This window comes from Haemorhous mexicanus, chromosome 8, assembly GCF_027477595.1.
Source record: "Haemorhous mexicanus isolate bHaeMex1 chromosome 8, bHaeMex1.pri, whole genome shotgun sequence".
NCBI lineage: Eukaryota > Metazoa > Chordata > Aves > Passeriformes > Fringillidae > Haemorhous > Haemorhous mexicanus.
In genome coordinates, this window is record NC_082348.1 from 25,242,990 (window position 1) to 25,258,486 (window position 15,497).

General features: G+C 40.2%; 1 protein-coding gene across 6 annotated transcripts in view; it reads left to right on the top strand.

Moving 5' to 3' along the window:
* The window catches only part of PARD3B (par-3 family cell polarity regulator beta), a 388,514-nt gene that overhangs the window by 332,353 nt on the left and 40,664 nt on the right, over nt 1-15,497 (top strand). For all 6 annotated transcript variants that reach the window (XM_059853260.1, XM_059853261.1, XM_059853257.1 and 3 more), the window contains one exon: nt 4,872-5,007. In XM_059853260.1, coding sequence (XP_059709243.1) covers nt 4,872-5,007 — 136 coding nt within the window. The remainder of the gene's footprint in view (nt 1-4,871; nt 5,008-15,497) is intronic.

Consider the following 15,497-nt stretch of genomic DNA (forward strand, 5'->3'; position numbering starts at 1 on the left):
TCACATTTTGTCTTGGATTTGTTTGTTAATGGAAAATTCTCTAAAAGAATAATTTTCCTTTTTTTCTTCTCTTTTGTTTGCTTGTTTTGGTTTATTTTAACTTGGAAGCACCAGTTGTTTGCTTAGGGGACTGACAGTCAGCTGGGTGAAATCAGTATTTGAAAGAAGTGGCTGGCAAAAAAGCCCTGTGCAATATTAATGTGTTTAAGAAAACCACTGGAAACAAAATGTTTATTGCCTCTTTAAATGTATGTTTATATATAGCTTTAAGTGGTTCATCTTATTTTGTATGTGCAACACTTGTTTTTAATTTTGTGTTATCAGGAAAGCTGCAGTAAGAAGTCACTAATTTAAAAAAATGGTATTTGAGATTGAATGATGGAAATGCAGATTAGCAACTCAGAAGAAGAACACAGAGGATATTTTACTGTGTAAAACCTGAGCCATACATATTAAATACTGAGTATGGTGTTTCAGTTCTTTGAAAAAAAACCCTAGTCTGTCTTATTGAATATTATTGAATATGTCTGTCATATATAATATTATTGCCATGGTGCCTGTTCATCTCTCTCTTCAGAGGTGATGGGGCAGAATTTCACAGTCATATTCTACATAATGTCAGAGAGCTGGAAGCTCAGTCTCTGCTGCATTTTGGTTCCCCTTTTGTCTCAGCTGTCTGTTCCAGCTGTGTTGGCTGAGAGGCTGTTTGGAAGCCCATGCCCTTGCACTCGCAGTGGGCAAGGTGGGCTCTGTGTGGTGCTTCCAGCAGGTGCAGGCACAGGGAGTGAGGGTGAGTTCTGGCCATTGTTTTTGCAGTTGGTGCTTCAGCTCCAGCAGCTGGGCTGGGATGATCAGGTTGGTTCAAACGATAGCACAGACTTGCTTTTCTCCTTCTCCCAAGCCAGAAAAAGTCCTTATTCTCCCAGAAGGACCGTGTTTAAGAAAACTACAGAATGACTGCAGGAATGTGCTTTTTCCTCTTTTGAATGTTCACATAAGTTTGTTGGGTTATTTTCTATTTCAAAAAAACCCAAACACAACAACAACAACAGCAGAAAAAACCCTTGCAGTGTGTGCAGCTTGCTGGAAGAACTGTTGAACTTCTCTTGTGCTTCTCTTAAGCCATAAACAAACTTGTTTGTTACTATTGTTTGAAATCAGCACCTGAGTCTTCACAACTCTTTTTGAAGTTTGTCAGAGATTCATTCCTACACATAAACATTATTTTAGAACTTCTCAGTGTCAGCTGCTTGTGAATCAGTCTCCTTACATGTAGCACAATTTCAGGAAATCGTTCTGAAAACAACTGGGAAATGCTGAGCGAACAGTTCTCTCACAGCCTTGTGACACAGAGAAGTCAGTGAGTACATGAAATTTTGGATCCTGGGAACATGTGATGGTGGGGGGAGTGGTAAAAGTGTGGTTGCATGGCTCTCTGAAGAATGTGTAGCGCGGCTCCAGAGCCATGTCAGGGAAGCAAGCGTGCACAAAACTGTACATATGATGAGGACTGTAATATTTATATCTCCTCAAGGAGAGAGCCCTGCATTAAATGTAAAGCTACTGTAAAAGAAATCTGCCTGCTGTACTTACCAGGCTTGCTGAAAAGCTTCAGTAAGTGTCCTTAATATACGCTGACTTTGATTGGAGTATTGTTTCTACATTTCTTCTGTAAGCTCAGGTTCCTTTACAGTATAAATAGTCATGCATCTGAAACATTTGGACTGGTATTCATCTGCTGTTTCCCTGTCTGAGAACTGCTATCTGATCAAACCAATATTTTTTAATTATGTATTTATAGGCAGATGGGAGAAGAGTTTACAGTCAATGTATGATCTTCTCTGCAAATCTTGGAATATTGTGTTGGGTTTTTTTTAATATTGCCTTATCAGTTTCTTTTTTTTATTACTGATGACTTCATTCTGTTTGAATTCAATGCTTCAGTTTCTTTGGGGTAAACTAATAGATTATGTATGCGATATTTGCACAGTGCTGATTGAATTCATCTGGTGAGTTTGAATGTGGTTCATATATTCACATAATTGTCAGGAGCCAAGTTGAAATTCAGAGCTGTTTCATGAGCATTGCACAGGGCATCATATTTATCTCACTTTACTCAGGAGTGGGTAAAACTTCCATGGTAAGCTAGAATGCAGCTCTTTCAAAAGCCAGTGTCTTTTACAATTGTGCCTGTAAACCGGTGGAGAAAATAAATTATGGATCTTTAGCTGTATCCTGAAAATATGAAGCAGATGTACTGACCAACCCTCTCCTACCTGTTCCCTTCACTTTTCTAACAAACTCTGGTGACTTGATGTTCAGGAGATACTGGAACACAAAGTTTCAGTAGGTGCAAATAAGCAGCCTGCTAGAGGGGCCCGGATGAATGCTCAGGCTGGGGAGAAATGCTGCAGTGTGAGCTGTTATCAGACACGAGAGAACCCACAGGAGAGAGGCACAGGAAATCAGACTTCACGGAGCTGCTTGTTTCCACAGAGATTATGCTTGTGTTTTCACACTAATCCAGATGGATAACTTTCCATGTGCTGCTATCTTTCATTTAAATGTTCCTACTCATTCTCATGGTTAGGGTTTGTAGTTTAATACTGCGTGGCAGAGGTTTGCCAAAGCAAAATCTGTCAGGCCCTGTCTTATAATACATATAACCAGCTTGAGCTCTGCAGCACCACTTCCACTCCCTGGCTCAAAGGGTTTGAGCAGAAGGAAGTTCACCTACAGGAGACCTGCAGTCAGTGGAGCACAGGCTCCTGATTGTCTTGCAATATATCAATCTCAGATTTAGTTTAAAAAGGGAGGGAAAACCCGATGTGTGTGGTATTTTCAGATTGTCTCTTCAGCCAAAGTACCTGGTGGTAGAAAGTGGGGTAGGTGACAGGTGCTGTACAGTTTGTAGAGAGCTGCAGGAAACCAGATTGGCTGGAATCAAACTAGATCTATTGCCTGTATTTCAGTGTTTCCCTCTTAACTAGTGCTGCTTGTTGGCAAAGCAACAGGGACAATACTTTGGGCCTTATCTGTGTGTTACCAGCCCTCATTAAACACTTTATCTGTATTCACAAGTAAGGTCAGGGGATTTCATAGGTATTGAAGTGCTCATGAGCTGTGGACCAAGCTTCACTGTTCTAAGTGATAGTTTCCATTAGCAAGACCTCAGTTTCAGTGTTTTGCAAACTGGAAATGGTTCTCCTCTATTTGACAGGAATTAATGCAAGGAACAGAGACATTTACCTATGGAAGGAATAAAGGTGAAGTGGGAATATATATTTTTTTTCCATCAGTAGTCCACAGAGTTTGTGCAAGCTTTCTGCACTGTCTTGGCTGATCATGAGAAAAATCTCATGTGCTCTGGAAGATTTCAGTAAGTCAGCCAGAGAAGCTTGAAACCTCTGGGACTTTATAGAGTGGATGGATAACTTAGGCTTCAGGAAAGGAAGTAATTTGATTTTTCATGGAAACATACTGATGCTGCAAGTAACCATTTCCAATCCTAACTGCATATTCAGTTGCATTTGCAGCCTATGTGGAATTTCTCTTAATTGGTAGTTAATTTCCAACCAGTCTAGATTGCTGATACATACTAGAAACTAAGTATTATTGAACTGATGGGTTAGTGTCCAATATTTTGTGTGTGCTGTGCAAATTCTGTTTGCTATGCAAATCCTATAAAGCACTTCCCTAGATTCTGGCATACTCAAAGGGGAGTGTGATGTAGCAAGATGCTCCACTGAGTGTGTGCTCATGTGAGCAAATCTCTGTAATCCACTGATGATGAGGCAGAGTTAAGGTTATAGATTAAGAGAATATACAGTGAAGCACTGCAAAAACAATGGTTTGAGTTTAGGAGCAGCCACGAATCAATTGTATAATTAATAATTCCCTGTGAATGCCAGTAAATGCTACTTAGCCATACACTCAGTACTCACCCAGTGCTCACTACAGTAGGGCTGGAAATATCTGTAGGAAACTTCTAATTTTTTAATTTTAAATATGACCAAAGTTTTTTGACTTCTTAGCCATTTTCTGGTTTTTATTTAATAGTTCCTGGTTATAGCTTGAGCTTCCACAGTTGTACAAGCCCAGATGTAAGGTTTTAGAAGGCTCACTAGGGTCCAAACCCACAGAAAGGCATGTGTTTAACTTGATAAACTAAGCACCTCCACTGGGTTTACCAGAGCAGTTTGCAGTGTATGCAGTTCTGCATACAAGCGAGTCTTTGTGGATTACTAAGTGAATTACTGTTTAATTACCACTTTAAAACTGTAGTGTCAAGATTTAATAATGTGCTTTCCCATCTCTCTTGCCTACCCTGGATTTTCATGGTTGATGTTTGAGTTCTTTGTATAATTGGGAGGGAGTTTGCGGTTTTTTTATGAGACAAAACTTTTCTGGGCTTCTTTGTGAATAATAGTTTATTCTTTACCTAGAACATGTATAATTTTAGGGAAATTCCACATTTAGCATGGGAGCAAAAGAAAACATTTTTTGTCAGCTTATCATCATCATCATTATTATTAAAATATGATAGTCATTTATAGCTGCTCACAGGAATGTTAAAAGTTTTCTTGTGCTCCCCCATCTGTCTGCATCCATCTGTTGTCTCTTGTCTTCTGCTGGAATTGCTGAGTTCTTTGGACAGGGACAGCCTTTTTTAAAAACAGGAATCAAGTTCACAATTAGCAGCTTTGACAATATAAGAAAGCAAAAATAAGGCTGATACGGGCCAGTGGCAACTATGCAAATCAGGAAAATCAAGCACAATCCCTTTGTCTGGGGTCTGGCAATTCTCTGTGCGTACCTGGTGTCAGATATGTGTGTTGATAAGAGCTTTATTTCGCTTTTTCCCCCCTCAGTGGCTGCACGGGTGGCGGGAACGCCGACCGGATCCAGCGGCTGCGGAAGGAGTACCAGCAGGCACGGCGGGAGGGCTTGCCCTTCTACGAGGAGGACGAGGGAAGGACGCAGCTGCCCGACTACGACCAGCGCTGGGTACGTCCTCTCTGGGCTCCTGAGTGCTCTGGCAGCACCCAGAGTTAGCAGGAGGTGCTGATGTGTTTGTGTTTTCCAGAAATCCTCTGTCGGTTTAATGTGGATTCAGGGACTTCATAGAAATGGAGAAATCCCTAATGCCAGCCCACCAAAGAGACAACGTGCCAATGAAATGTTGTCTCTTTGGTTAATAATGAGAACTTGGCTAAAATTAACTCATCTGTTCAGTGTGTTTGATTTGGGCCCAGATTTCCTCCATTAAGCCCAAGACAGAGAGTCACTGCCAAACTTTGTTACGTGTGGTAGCATCAAGGCTTTTCAGATGGATTTTTGGTACTCTGGCTGTTCATCCAGTGATCCTCTGCGTTACCAAGAGCAATCTCACCATGTTACCGCCTTTGTAACTTTCATAAAGTGAAAAATGTAATAGTTTTCACCCCTGCATCACATTTCTTAAAATATTCTATGAACACTATGGAACTGTTACAGGCATGGTATATTCCCTGTTTTACATCTAGGCCTCACACTACAGAGACATATTATCTACCCCACTACTGCAGAGTAACCTATAAGCTATAGAAAAACCAGAGATTAAATCAACAGTGCTGCCAGATTTTTGAAACTGTTAAATAAATGCAACAGCCATAGTCTGTGGGTACTCAAGAGCTCTGCCTGAGCAAGTTCTGAACTTGGACTCTGTCTCCTGAGAGGTAATTATAATCAACCAGCATTCAAAAATGTAATTTTGATAAAATGCAATTTATGCTAAATTCAAAATTTTAGTTTAAAAAAAGACAGAATTGTGTGAAAATCTTAAGAATTTATATACTTCTGAAGTTTGAACTAACATTGGTCTTAATGTCTCCAAACTATCGGTGTGAATGCTGAAGCGAAATCTGCAGTGACTGCTATAGTATAAAAAATCCTATGCAAGAGTAGACTTTATTGAAATCACAGAGAGATGCAGAGTTAAAAGGGATGGTTTTACATAAATTATCATATATATTTGTTAATTAACTCCAAAACTGTTGTTGTAGACATTATTCTGATTCAATTACCAAAAGCGTCATCTTCGGCAGAAAAATTCTTTCCTTAAGGCTGTTGCCTTTAATCCACTGCCTTAAATTCTGTGACCCGAATTTGTGAGTCAATGTACCTGCCATTCTTCTTCTGAATTGCTTTTGTAAACTAAAATAAGAATATGCATCAAATGTGTCTTCCTGTTGAAATTCTGTGTTGTGATAAGTGTCCTCACCGGCCTCAGACTGGGTCAGTGCTACCTCTTCAGCAGCCTGAGGATTTCTACCTCTTATCTGAAACTGATAAAACTTTATTAATGCTCGGATGAGGCTGAGATTTGTGATCCAGTGTAGTTTCACAAGATTCACAAAGGTTTCTTCTAGATAATCCTCTATAAGCCTTTCCTGTTAGGTGTAATGCCCAGAGATTACTGATTTCCAAAGCTTTGCTTTTCCCGTGAGACGTGTTGTCCTTAATCAAAGCACCTGAAACGGTGCTTAAAATACCTTAATCATTAAATGATTCGTAATAGTTGGCACCAGGATTGTTGTTTTTTGTCCTTCCAGTGCAGAATAGTTGTAAACAGTTTTGTTATGAGGAATGGCAGTCTGCTCAAAAGTCAGAGTTTACCTTGAGGGCTTTAGTACTCTGAAATCTGTTGCTGCAACAGTTCTTCTTGTTGAAGTAGTTTATAAACTTCAAAGACTTCTGGTCTCTTCATTGCAACAATATCATCCATTGATCCATCCAGCCGTGCTTTCATAGGCACTGTCTTTTAGTCTGGAAAATACTGCAGCCACAGCTTGCTGTCTTTTGACTCATGGCTGGAAATTCTGCTTCTGCGTGTAGTTTTACCCTTAAAATACCTATGTTGCAATCTACAGAGACAGAAAAGAAGGAACAAAAATAGAATCAAAATATTAAAAAGAAAAAAAGAAATGTCTCAAAGCATCATGCTAGAATGCTACCTCAAAGCAGCTTTTAAGCTACCTCAGGGTAGCTTTTAAGCAATGCCATCATTCCCACCTCGGGCAGCTGACCCTCAGCAGTGCTGTGGTAGCACAGATTGAACAACAGCTGATTTTTTTCCACCTTTTCCTATCAGTGAAGAGACATGCTGATGTCTAATTGCATAATTGCAAATAAATAAAAACTTACTTTAATCTTCAGGATGTCAGGTCTTTCTTTAGGAGACAACAGACAGCTGAGAAGGAGGAAAACCTTCTGGTAGAAGTTTTCTTTCTTCCCATGTGAGGTTATGGCACCAGGGAAGCTGCAGCTGGAAAAGAGATGCTGTGTCTTTGTATTTTTAAGACTTGATTAGTCCTTTCCTTACTTTTCTCAGTCAACTGTTTTACCTAAGCCAACTTTCCTATAAGATGTCTTTCTAATATCTAGCAGCTGCTGTAATCACTTCCCACCATCTCATGAAACATGCAGATAAGTTGGGAAAAGCAGAGGATAATTTGAGAAGACACTATCCCATTGCAAATCAGCAGCCTCAAAACCAGACCCTGGGTCTTGTCCTCCAAAATAGGATCTGAGAACTCATGAAGCAAATTTCTATCTGATAAAGCTGACATTGACAAGTGGCCTTTAGCTGACACTGTAATGGGACAGAATTTCTAATAGAAGGGGTATTTCTAACAATCTACTTTTTTTAAGTGGGATAAATCAAGTTAGAGTGCAGAGCCGACTGAAAAGCTAGCATTGTAAGGGAAAATGATCTCATGACAGGCAATTGGGATCCATAAATGTTTTAAAAATAAGGTCAAAAATTCATTTTAAATAGGCCCGCTATTCTCTCATCATCCATTCCTCCCCCCTGCATCCATTTTCCAATTCTCCTCTGTTCTTCTCATCTGTTGCTGGATGAATTTTTTGCTCTCTTGCGCCTTCATTCTGCTTTCTCCTCCCCACAGTCTATTCCTTTTCTTTCTGTAAGAAACTGAATAATTCAGTTTAGTGTGTCTCCATAAACAGACAAATGTAGGTAGCACTCTCCCTGCTATAGAGCCAGACCCTTTAAAATTCTTTCCCAATTCCATTGTGCTTTGGTTTGTTGTCAAGTTTTTCATCCTTTGGACTATTTCCACCCCCCCCCACCCCACCCCCCCCCAGTCACCCACCCCCTCTTTTCAGGTCTATAACCAGGATAAATGATAAACCAAATTCTGTATGGTGGATCACAAGGCTTAAAGTAAACCTCAGCTAGTTAGCCAAAGGACAGGCTGATAAAAAGTATAAATATTGTCTAGGAAAATGAATGCCTTTTGTTGTCAGTGTAAAATGAGATTACCCTAAAATTTTCTGACAGCTAGGGAATATTGGGATGTATCAGCTCTAAAAAGGGTTTAGGCATGTGCATACATGCTCATGTCTTAGTGGGACATCAGATATTCAGGGCACTCATGAAGATACCAAACAAAAACCTAATCCAGGTCTCCCAAATGCGGCAGATGTTTGTGTACTCTTATCATAGCTGCAGTATCAGTCAGACTCTGAGAGAACTGTGTAAGAATAAGCTGCAAGAACGTAGTCTTTTTAGGAGCTGGAAGGGTTTTTCACAGGCAGTCTTTTTCAGGGCTTTAGAGTCACAGCCTAATAGCAGATCATGAGAAATAGCTAAGGAGCTGTCAAGAGAAATCCATGCAGTTAGCATCTACACTTGTATTTAAGGGCATTTAAATAATGAGGAATTAATCATCTATTTGAGGATTTACTTGGATTGTCTTACAGCCTTTGTACAAATCCAGTTACTTAAAACATCAATTCTTTCCTTCAGGATGGCAGTAAATCCTTGAAACTTTATCTTTTTAATGTACATTCAAGGACTACATGTAACACCAGCCACATTGCAAATAGTTCTTCACCTGTTAGTGACCACGGCAGCTTTACCATAGAGAACCTTGGGTTAGCTGTTTCTAAAAGCCATTTCCTTATTTGCAGATAGGATTTGCAAGCTTGTAAATAACCTAAAGATACAAGAAAACCTGTCTGTGGATCCTGGCTGTGAACATTTCAATTGAAATAAAGCTGTAATGTACTGAGTTTTGTCAGTTCCCAGTTGAGAGTAGGAAAAAAGAATCATGCCTGTGTGTGTTAAAGGCCACGTACTTTATTGTGTGCCTGGCAGCATTCCAAGCCTAAAAATCAACGAGAACAAAGAAAGGAGCATTAATAACTGCATTATTTTTCCATAATGTGTCAAAGGGGTCTTCGCTTCCTTCAGGATGAATAAGGAGCTGTTTGTACTTTTCATGATCAATTAATTCCACGTTCAGGATGTTGCATTTCAAATAGGTTAGGTTCCTAAAGCACACAAACATTTGTGTTGGACTATGGTTAGAAACCAGAATTCCAGCTTCTAGAATAGTAACATTCCTGTCTTCTAGCGCAATGGGAGAAGCTGACAATTTTATGTGAAACCATATAGCAGAAACTGATGCAAATTCCAGACTTTCCAAGTCCACAGACTATTAGTAGAAAACATTAAATAAAAAGAAAAGAAGAAAAATGCAATCACATATTTAAAGTATAGCTGCTTTGAAAAACACAGATCGGAAGTATTTGTTGTTAGAATGCTAATTAAGAGAGTACTCAAAACATTTTATTAGAATGTATGATTAACTTACTGATCAAGAACTTTTTATGGTTCCAAATTATCTCTGCTTAATGAAGCTTTCGGATTGGGATGTGTTACACAGAGCTGTTCTAACTAAGCAGAGTGATTTCAAAATTTACAGGCCAGCTTTTGGGGGTAGTTTTGGGGGGGAAATTATTTGGGAGAAATCCCCGCCAAACCTCATGTGAAAAATAAACTATTCCAAATGGCACACGCAAGGAAAGCCAAATTCAATTCCATTAATACTAGTAATAAAGAGTGACTTCTATAACTTGTTTGGAATCGTTCCTACTTATACAAAGGTTAGATTTGGCACAGATATCTGAACCAGAGGGGAGTCTGAAATGCTCATGTCTTCAGGCATACACTTTGTACATGCTCTCATTTACCAGGGGAAACAGTTCTGGTACCATATGTCATCTTATCAAAGCTCATTGGTGCTGTTTATACCCTGCAATATTATGTGAATTCCAGAAATTCATCGTGCCATCTATTCCACATGGTGCCTCTGCATACAGCTGGGTTTTGTTGTTTTTCAGTGCAGGGGGGTGATTCTGAGGAAGACAAACACTAAGCATTTCTCTTATTTCATTCAAGTTGCTGAAAGAAATCAGACGAAAACATTCGGTGCTGCCAGGCTGTGGCTGTCTTTGCAGGCTCACAGTACTGAGAGATTCCAAATGTGCCAGCAATCATGTCCCTTGCAGTTAGGACAGGTTCTTCTGATATTGCCCAAATGGAGCATTAGAGTGGGGCATTGCAGAGATCATGACAGCTGCCACGGATCAACTTGATATGATATGAAGGGCCCTAGAGGTTTTCCATTGTATACATTTTGCCTAATTTGCCAGTATGCTAGGGAAGGCAAGAAACAAATCTCTAACTGATAATTCTATTGATGAGGGGAGTCTGTGAGCAGGTAATCCGTGCAGTTTAGTATGCTGAAGAGTTACTGTGTTTGAGCATATAGCCCACAGCTCTGCAGCTTTTATCTGTTGGCTTTTTATTATGTGGGGCAGGAAAAGTGGGCACAAATAGCCTTTTTGGAGGTAGCTGTAATCTGGCTTGACTGCAGTTCTCAGTAGTAGCTGGGTCTTTGCAGTTTGCTTCGGTTTTGGCAAGCTCCTGCCAGTGTAGCTTTCAGCAAGTTTCTGTCCCTTTTGTTGTCTCTCTGTAGCCAGGGGGCTGTGTGGCCACTTTGCCTGAGCACACTCTGCCAAATCTCAGGCCAGCATCACGTGGGGAAGCTGCAAGAGGACTGAGATTTTAGCACTGAGTCTTCTCACGTGGGGCTGCCAAAGCCAGAACTTTGCAGCCTGAGCTTTCCCTGCCTTACTTAGCTCAGTGATCCTGCTCTGTGACAGCTCAGTGCCCCATACACCAAGAGAATCAAACACAGCTGCTCCTGGTCGGGCTGCAGGGGAGGGGGCAAAGTTGGCTTCCTTTTAAAACTGACCTCCTCTTCCTCAGGCCATTAGTAAGAGGCCTGCTTCAACTTCTGCAAGGGGGCCCCAGTTACAACACTCATTTTTTAATCACAAGACAAATCTGTTATGCCACTGAAATTCATGTCTGAAGCTAAGCATGCACTTAGCTATTTATTGGATCAGGCCTGAAATCAGGCCTCAAACCTGATCCCCTTCAGGCACCAGCTTTGGCCTTTACTGCCAGGTATCCGGTGCATTTGTCAAATAGATGCTGTCATGGTTGACTTCTTTTTCAATTCTTACTACTTAATTTCCCTGGGTCATGTTCATGTTCAGTGTTGCAGGTTAAAAAGCAATCTCCTCCCTACAACGTAGCTGTGATCCAAAGAGTTGCCTGGCTACTGTTGTCCCAGACAGCACCCCCTTTCCTGAAGATGCTGGTCACTGTCCAGCTCTGCCTGCTAGGGATAATATCCTGCTAAACCAGAGAATGGTTTGGAGAAAGGACTGCAAAATTTGTTCATTTAACATCAGGGAAAGCAGAATGACCTCAGTGAGGCAAACAGCAGTGATTGCCCAGTGTGTGCAGAACTTGGGGGTCAAGGGTTGAGCTTGAAAGAAGCTGGGTCAAGTAATACAACCATGTCATTGAGGCTGTTAGAGAGCCCAGATCTTGTATTTGTTATAGTGAAGTATGTGACAGAAGCCAACTGAAATAATGGACTTTTCATTACTTTTGCTTTCTGGATTGAGTTCTTCTGTTGAATTACTGTGCAGCACTTCTCATTCCTGCAGTGCAAGATCTGAGGTGGAGGCCTTGGGTCTTCTTGAGTTTTGCTGAAGTTCCTCGCTGCAAAATGCATTAGCAGAACTGCTCTTTAAATTTCATCCTAGGTGCAGCTTCAGCAGTCAGGGTATCAGTGCTCTGGCTACATTGAAGTCTTGCAGTTAGAAAAGCACTAAGAAGTTCAAGATTTTTTCGCAGACAAGGTGTGAAAAGTAATTAGAATGTATCACTGGCACTGGGTATTCACAATTATCTGTGAATATATAAAGGCCCTATTTTTCTCAACAAACAGGAGACATTGCTATAATTATTTAAAATGAAAAAGAAAGTCAGTGACTCAGACACGGAGAGATTGGGTGGATAACTTTATTAGTTCCCAGTCTAAGGTCTGTAGTGCAGATGCTAATCTAGTATCAAGACTGCATTAAAATAAAGTTCAAAATATGGAAAAAGAGAACTGTGTTTACCCTGTAAGGCTGGTGCTGAACATAACTTTGACTGTTCTGCTCATGGCCAGCTCTCTTCAATGTTCATCTCTAAGTCTGGCTCTTAAAAAACACTGGAAAAGGGAGCAGTAGTATCTTCCTTCTTGCTCCATACAGAATCTGACTGGAACATATTCCTCCTATCAAATGTGCTGAGTTTTGAGAAGTTCTGCAAAAATTAGTAATCAATTTAATCTTTGTTTGCATTTGGTTTTTTAAAACATCTATTTTAAAACTTCTTTAGTATTCTTGTTTGGTTTAGTAAATTGAATTTGTAAGCAGAAACTTCCCAATGCAGAATGGCACTATGCAGTCTGATCTGAAGGGCTGATTTTGATTTGATTTTCTTGGTGTGTTTTTGAGACACTAATCAAGAAGTTTTTTATGTCAAACAAGTGTTTTTGATGCTAAACACTAAGAAAGCAAGCACAACACATCCTCCTGCCTGTGTTTTTACTGCCTTTTCTTCATCAGATGGCCTGACTGTTGTGTGAAATGTCACGTTGCCCAATATTAAGTAGTGCCATTCCAGCTGAACATGTGTTGTAAGTCCTGTATGATAGGAGTTACTGAGTCTGCTGTAATCCAGGTGATATTGGAATGTCTGCCTGGCAAGTAGAAATAAGAGTTCTGACCCTGTGCCTCCAAGGGTGTCCTGCTGCTCAGGACAGATGATATGTGAATAACCCAGAGTAGCATAGATTTCATAAAGCAGTATATCAAGTTTAGCATGTAAGTTGTGAATGCATACAACTGAGCAGCAGGAGTGGTGTCTCCTCTACAATGCAATCTGGTCACCAATTATAAGAACTTTCTAGATTAGTCTATTCATCCATTTTCTCGCTAGGCTGGAATAATGATTGTCAACGTTCTGATTGCCAATAATGCCCTTCTGTGTTAGGAATGCCAGTGCTGCATGTGACAACAAACAATGGCAGTATATCTGAAGGAACCTGGACCCTAGGGAAGCCTGGATCAGGTTATGCTTTCCACCATCAGCTATTCCAAGAAAAGTCAGAGTAGCAGATACCTAGAGTGAAAGTTTGAAGTTGCTGTTTGACTCAAAATGAAGGGACTCACTTGGATTCAAGAGTTTCTTGTAATGCAGTAAGCATGGTTATATTAAATTAATGTTCTCTAGGTCATAATTTGATGATAACTTCCTCAAGATAAGATAAAAATTTATAATTTTAAATACTTGCCTGTGCCTTCCATCCCTGGTCTGCCATCATCCAAACAAAGTCATCCTGGCAATCTAAATTCACTCTTTCCTGTGCAGTGATTGTAGGGGAATTTAGCAAAATGCTATCAGTGATACCCACCAGTGGGTCAGTATGAACATCTACATTTGCTTTTGAAGCTAATTTTTAATGTATTTCTCTTAATTTGCTAGGAAGATACTTGTCAAGTTAGCAATTAAACTGTAATTTGGTCACTGAGGTGTTTACAGGGATTAATAGATCTCTCTCTTAAGCGTATGCTCCTGGGTTTGAAATAACAGCTATGCTGCGTGGTAGCATGACCCCACTTGAGTTTCACACACACATGCACAAAATCAAATTCCATCACATTTTAATGCAAATTTTACCTTTGCAAATGATGGCCTGAAAAGAATGAGTTTCCATGGTAACCTTAGGGAACACATAACCTGTTTATCATAACTTCTCCATGAAGCAAGACAGGGGGTGGGGAACATGCTTTGATGTCAGCTATATTTTTCTGCAGACAGCATTCTGCTCTAGCACCTGTGGAGAATTTACCAAAAGACTTGCGTACTGTCCTAAATGAACTTTTTTTCTGTTCTTAGAAACAAAAGCAGTTGTATGGAATAACACAGGAGGTAACTGCAATAGGCAATATTCAACTCCATTAACTGACCTTTCAGCTCCTGTCTGTTGTTTGACAACTAGGTCAACGTTTTGAAAGACCAATCAGAAATTAATACTTAACAGATCTCTTCCATCACTTCATCTTTTCTTGCTTTCCCTCCATGATTTAAACTTAGCCCTCAGGTATCCCTGCTGCCTTTCAAAGACACTTTTTTTTCTTGTTCTTTCACTTCACTGCTGAAAGTACTTTTTTGAAAAATGCCTTGAAATATCTCTGAACTCCTACATTTTGGAGCTACCATGGAAAAAAATATATTGATTATACTTCACATTCGGTGCTGACTTTCAGAGTTGAGGTGGTGGCTCCTGGAGCTGCCATTAGCGAGAGTGAGTTTGATGGCTGTGAGCATCTGTAAGGTTGTATTTTCCCTGCAGATGCACAGTAACTTCTGGCTAAAGGAAAGTATGTCTGCAACATTTTTTTAAGGTCATTAGGAGTAAGGAACAGATGTTGAGGTTTTTCAGAATGCTGCTTTGAAGTGCCACTTTGGAGTCAACTGACAAGACTGACCCTATAGGCAGTGATTTTTGGGATTGGAACACAGAGGAACCATTGCCCACAGTTACCCATCTGGTATCCATCTGGTACCAGCAAACAACAGACAGTACCAAATCACAGAAAAACTGTACCAACTGCTAAATTGGTATCAGCAAGCAAAGAAGGTCACCACCCAACAGCAGTTGCAAGCAGGAGAAACAATGTCTGTAACATTTACAGACTGGTATCTGAAGATCCGGAGGAACCTGATGCCATAGCATATGGAAAGCAATTCCTGTCTCTAAGCCTGCTTATGCTGATGTTGTTTGCTCAGTATTAATCCAGGTTTGGGGAGGGGTTTTGGGTTTGTTGGGTTTTGGTGGTTGTTTTTTTTTGGGGGGGTGGGTTGTGGGTTTTTTGGTTGGTGTTTTTTTTTTGTTTGTTTTTTGGTTTTTTGTTGTTGTTGTTGTTCTGGTTTGATTTTTTGGGGGTTTTTTTGGTTGGTTTTTTTTGGTTTTTTTTTTGTTAACCATATTTAATTTGCAGTGTGGAGAGCTTTTGTCGTGATGCCATTGAGAGAGCGCCTCTCTTTATTGGCATCTGTGTTTAACAGGATTAAGGTGGATTTACTACCCCGTGCTACAGACTAACCATTCAAATTCTAGGAGTACTGTTCCATAGTGGTGTCAAATCACAATGGAAGGAGTTGAAGTTAACTTTTAACTCCGTGACGATTTACTCTGCAGCTTTTCTTTGATGTGAAGTATTCTTGGGGAGAG